The sequence below is a fragment of the Phaseolus vulgaris genome, chromosome 4, assembly GCF_051622355.1.
Source record: "Phaseolus vulgaris cultivar YP4 chromosome 4, ASM5162235v1, whole genome shotgun sequence".
Classification (NCBI taxonomy): Eukaryota; Viridiplantae; Streptophyta; class Magnoliopsida; order Fabales; family Fabaceae; genus Phaseolus; species Phaseolus vulgaris.
This window is the reverse complement of record NC_143501.1, coordinates 2,306,459-2,311,438: the sequence shown is the minus strand read 5'-3', so window position 1 is coordinate 2,311,438 and position 4,980 is coordinate 2,306,459. Positions and strand designations below refer to the sequence as shown.

The 4,980-nt window shown below is 35.0% G+C and overlaps 1 protein-coding gene across 1 annotated transcript; it reads right to left on the bottom strand.

Moving 5' to 3' along the window:
- Nucleotides 1–351: 351 nt before the first annotated feature.
- Nucleotides 352–4,237, bottom strand: LOC137836673 (basic salivary proline-rich-like protein (DUF1421)). Its single transcript, XM_068645361.2, has 3 exons — nt 3,741–4,237; nt 2,701–2,979; nt 352–1,723 (listed from the first exon to the last, which is right to left on the bottom strand). The coding sequence occupies exons 1-3, from the start codon at nt 4,059–4,061 to the stop codon at nt 596–598; spliced, it is 1,728 nt and encodes a 575-aa protein (XP_068501462.1). The 5' UTR covers nt 4,062–4,237; the 3' UTR covers nt 352–595.
- Nucleotides 4,238–4,980: the final 743 nt, after the last annotated feature.

The following is a 4,980-nucleotide window of genomic DNA, read 5'->3' as shown; positions in this document are numbered from 1 at the left end:
GATATTTTTTAAAATATAATGTATGATTTTAATAAATAAACAAACTAATTTCCTCACTAAATAAATACATTCATAACAAAAACAAAACTAAATATTAATACACGAGAAATATAATAATTAAGAAAAAATTTCGAGGTGCCCTATTTTACGATGATTAAAATATTATTTTGGTTCAACTTTAATTATGTTTTAAAAAATAAATACAAAATATATTTTTTAACACTGTAATCTTATTTAAAAACTAAAATTGTAACAACAATTTAACTATAATTATGATATCATTAATTTATGACACATTAAGTATTAAATGAGCAATGAGTAAAGTGGCAGAACTTGAAGTGGGCTAAATAGTTATCGAAATCCACTTCTATTTATTGCGAATATACAAAGCAAGATGAAGATGATAGTCATAAATCAGAACAAGAAAAGAAAACAAACAAGATTAAACTTTCCATGAAACAAGAATAGAAAAGAAAAAAGAGAGTCAAAATATGAACTTTGGCACAATCCAACCCAACAACAAAACAAAGTCTCTTCATGAACCATCTTTTCATGGCAATTGGTTCTTCTATACATATGAATTAACCGTGTAATGCTACCGACCAAACCAACTTCGTGGGGGTTGGACTTCACCATCATTCATAAGCTTGTCCAGCACTGTGTTTAGATCCACAGATTGACCATTCTCAGTTAGCTTCCGAACAGTGGCCCTCACATGGTCTCTAGGGAATCCCATGCTAGCAACTTTATCAACCACATCATCAACAGAAACCCTTCCTCCAGTTCCAGCAGAACCTGAGCTACCACTCACTGCAGATGCAGTAGGGAGTGCTTGTGGGAGTATTCTGGCAGTTGGAAGCTGAGGGTAACCGCTTCCACCACTCGGAGAGACTGAAGCGGTTGGCAGTTGTGGTGGTTTCAGTGCAGGATTGCCACCATACTGAGGTGGTGGGCCACCATAGCGATACTGCTCAGCAGGGCCAGGGCCAGATAGTGTACCATACCCAGAAGAATAGCCGGAACCGGGTCTGCTCGATGGCGGTTCATACGAGTGGGATGGTGTCCCGTAGAACTGTTGAGGAGGAGGAGGACCGCTGGGTGACTGAGATGGCGGCTGGCGGACATTGGGAGGATAAGTCTGAGGAGGATAAGGTGGTTCTTCAACATGGTGCCCCAGTGGAGGTTGTAGTTGAGGTGGATTCATGGATGGATGTGACGGCGGCTGCTGTTGAGGTAGATGAGGTGCTGGTTGAGGGTATTGGGGATGTGGGGTCTGTTGATATTGCTGGTGCGGCGGTGCTCCAGGCTGAGAATGTGGCGGCTGGGATAACGCCAGTTGGTATTGCTGATTGGGTGTTTCCTGCTGAGACTGAACAGGTGGTGGGAAATATGGATCTCTCTGAGAAGCAGCTTGGATTTGGTTTGGAGAGAATTGGTTTGGAAGTTGAACTTGAGGTGGAGGTGGCAAACCCTGTTGTGGAGGAGGTTGAGGAGGAGCATTAGGGGGAGGAACAACTGGAACTGATTGAGGAAGATTAGCAGGGGTAGGAAGCTGTGGTTGAGATTGCACAGGAGCAGGAACAGCTTGCTGCACAGGAACGTTAATGGTGCTAGATTGAGCTTCTGGTTTCTGATTCGTATTGGACATTTGTAACTTTGCAAATTGCAGCTGAGCTTGCATTATATCTTGCTTGTCCTTGATAGTTAGCACCCCTGATTGCACCTGTATGTTTCATTTATAAAAGAAGTAAAAACAGTAGTAGTATGAAAATAAACTCGTATATATCATGAAAGTTCAGGGAAAAATTAGCTTTAGTGCTACTCGGCCTCATCATAATTTTCGCCTTGAACCATTCATACAAATAATTTGTTCTACTTTTCCTTTTTTGAATATGAACTAACAAATTCAGTTTAATACTTTTTAATGATATTGTTCACTATTGCAGAAGTTTAAAACAGTACTAAAATGATGCGTGTAAAAGACCTCTTACAGAAGCTTAATATTAATCTTAATTAGCAAACAATGTAGGAATTGGAGAACTAACCAAAATTCACAAACATTTCAATATCATTCACTTTTATGTTAAACTTAAAAGTGGTCTGCACAAATAAGGATTTACAGCAAGAGTTTCACATTACAAACTCGCATCAGAAACACACAAATCAAGTCAAGTTACATTATCAAAATATGTGAGTCTATAAAGTGTGGGAAAAGCAACCCTACTAAAAGAATGGCATCATCATTGGGTGAAAAGATACCACACCTATAGAACTATACACACAATATTACAATCCTAATAACTCCTATGTTATGCCATATGAACTGGTAAAATGATGTTCTATCAGTTAGAGGGAAAAGTCTGCGAACATTTAACATTTACAAACTGCAGACAAGGGATTCTTGTGTATGTGCCACAATTCTTTTGTTAATAATTTTGGTAAACAAGTTATATATGAAAATTTAGGGACAGAAAAGAAAGAACACGAAATAAGGACCTACAACTATAGTGAGAGACTGTCATTGATACCTGGTGTGAATATAAAAAATGTCAAAATCAAATTTAATTGTTGCATATAAACAATGCTTATAGGATTAGGAGACAAATATTATGGTGCTGAATATATATAACAGATATTTACGTCAACATTTGAACTCATTCAACACAAATAAAATATTACTGATTATTACAGATAAAGTACCTCTCGAAGAATATTCTCCAGTTGCCTCAATTTTCCATCAGTGATACCATGATTATTCCCAACAGATACCTTCAAATCATCCACAGAATTTTCAAGATGGTGGGTTCTGGTTTCCAGTTGTGTTAACCGGGCACTAACACCTTCCAGTACATTAAGCATATTTTCCATATGTTTCTGCATGGTCCGATCAATCTCAGCCAACATTGAAGCATCAGAAGCACTTCGGTCCTTTTCTACAATCACCTTTGCAGGTTCAATCGAATCCAGAGAACTGTAATTCTGCACAAAATAAGGATGGATACATAAAATTTATGTAGAAAATACACCAGAAAGACAGTAAAATGAATTATTCCTCCTCCTACACAACACTACAAATGAATCATCACCCAATTATTCAAACACACCTTCCATTTTCTCTAAGCACTAACCAAGATGGACTTCAGGAAAATATTCAAAACATGCAAAATTTTAAAAAACAGCAAACAATAATGAAAGGGTTCTCTATTGTGCGCCAATAAGAAGTCTAAAGTAGAAACAAAAAATCATTACCAAAGAGTGTATTTATTTATTATATCGAAAACACAAAAGTCACTCATGCTTGAATCTACAGAGCAATTCCAAATATTCAACATAATATATCATAGGCACACAACAAAGAACCCCATGATAAAAAAAACTAGAATGAAACAGTACAGATATCCTCCCCCGACATTGAAAGATAGCAAATTCCTGTTTGAAAGTACGTGTCCATGATCTCAGTTCATCATCACATAACACAACCGAATTATTCAATTTACAGGAAAGAGTTAATAAAACTCAAAGGGGTAACAAACAGCAATAAAAAACCACAGCACGACAAGTACAACCTCGAAGATGATCACTAAACAAGACATTAACAACTAATTCAAAACCCTAATTAACAAACACCCCACAAGCCAACAAACAAACATGATCGAAAACACAGAATACCCAGATGAGCAAAACGGATAAAGACAAAAAATTTGGGGTTTGAAAGCAAAAGGGTAAGTGAGAAACGTTACTTTGGAGTTGGATTCGGAGTTCCAAGGGCGAGAGAATGCAGCAGCGAAACTGGGGGCGGAATCGTAACTGGAAGCGGCGAGAGGGCGAATCGGCTGGAAATCGTAGCTGGGAACGATGTCGTCCTTGCTGATCCCATTGCCACGCGCTTTCTCTTCTTCTTCTTCTTCATCATCGTCTTCTTCGCGATGCTGATGGTGGTGTTGTTGTTGCGGTGGTTCGTGCTTCATGAGGTCGATGAAGTCCTTGGTGTGTTGGTGCGCAGTGGAAGATCCGTGAGTGAGATCCATAATCTGCTTGTCCATAAACGGCGTCGTATTCATGGATGAATCACCAGAAACTCACGCAAAACACAACGCAATCCTTTGCATATACCAAAACTTCAAAACCTCTTCAACACTTTTCTTCTTCTTCCTCTTTCTTCTGCACTTTCACTCTTAAATAAACATTTTTTTTTTTTTTACTTTTCTCTCTTAATTTATGTTTTTTCTTTATCTTTATCTTTTTATTTTATTTTTCAGATACAGATATATACCATGTGTGAATTTAGAAATATCATTACTATATCTATTTTATTTTTTTCTATTATGTAACAAAAATATTAGTTTTATCAATATTCTAATTCTAAGAAGCATATAAAACATTAAAAATGTTATTAAATATCAATATAAATTTATCTTATCAATCTACTGTCAAACATTTAGCACCACAATCTAACTTAATTATATATAGATTTTGTTTTAAAATTTGAATTAAAAAATTAATATGTCTTCTATTATAAAAAGAGTGGATAAATCTTTAAAGGTTAAAAATTAGAATAAAAAAGTGGAGAAAAATATATGAAATGTGAAAAATAGATGTAAAATGTAAAATATAAAAAATATTAATTAATTATACTGTTTATTTCTAAACATATTATTAACTTTCAAATCTTAAAAATAAAACCAGTCAATAATAATATTTATAGAGGCTTGGGAAATACGAAATAAAAAAAATCAATTAAGTAATAATTAAGTTAGCCTTTTTCTTTCTTAGTTAGACTCCTTATATATAAAAAAATTATGTAACCTAGGTAAAAAGGTGTGGATTTTTTTCAAAATAAAAATATTATGTTTTGGTTATGAGATGAGAGAAAATACACAAACTTTTAACAAAATTAACGGACTTGAAAAATTTATTTCTTCTAATAATATTTATATTATTTTTTTCTCAAATAACATGCTAAATAATTATTTAAATAAC

What these genes read in the sequence shown, in the direction of transcription:
- LOC137836673 (XM_068645361.2), bottom strand. Translation starts at nt 4,061, where the DNA reads ATGAATACGACGCCGTTTATGGACAAGCAGATTATGGATCTCACTCAC. An exon ending in ACTCCGAATCCAACTCCAAA is followed by an intron (nt 2,980 to 3,740) that starts GTAACGTTTCTC and finishes TATTTTGTGCAG; the next exon opens with AATTACAGTTCTCTGGATTC. An exon ending in TGGAGAATATTCTTCGAGAG is followed by an intron (nt 1,724 to 2,700) that starts GTACTTTATCTG and finishes TGAAACATACAG; the next exon opens with GTGCAATCAGGGGTGCTAAC.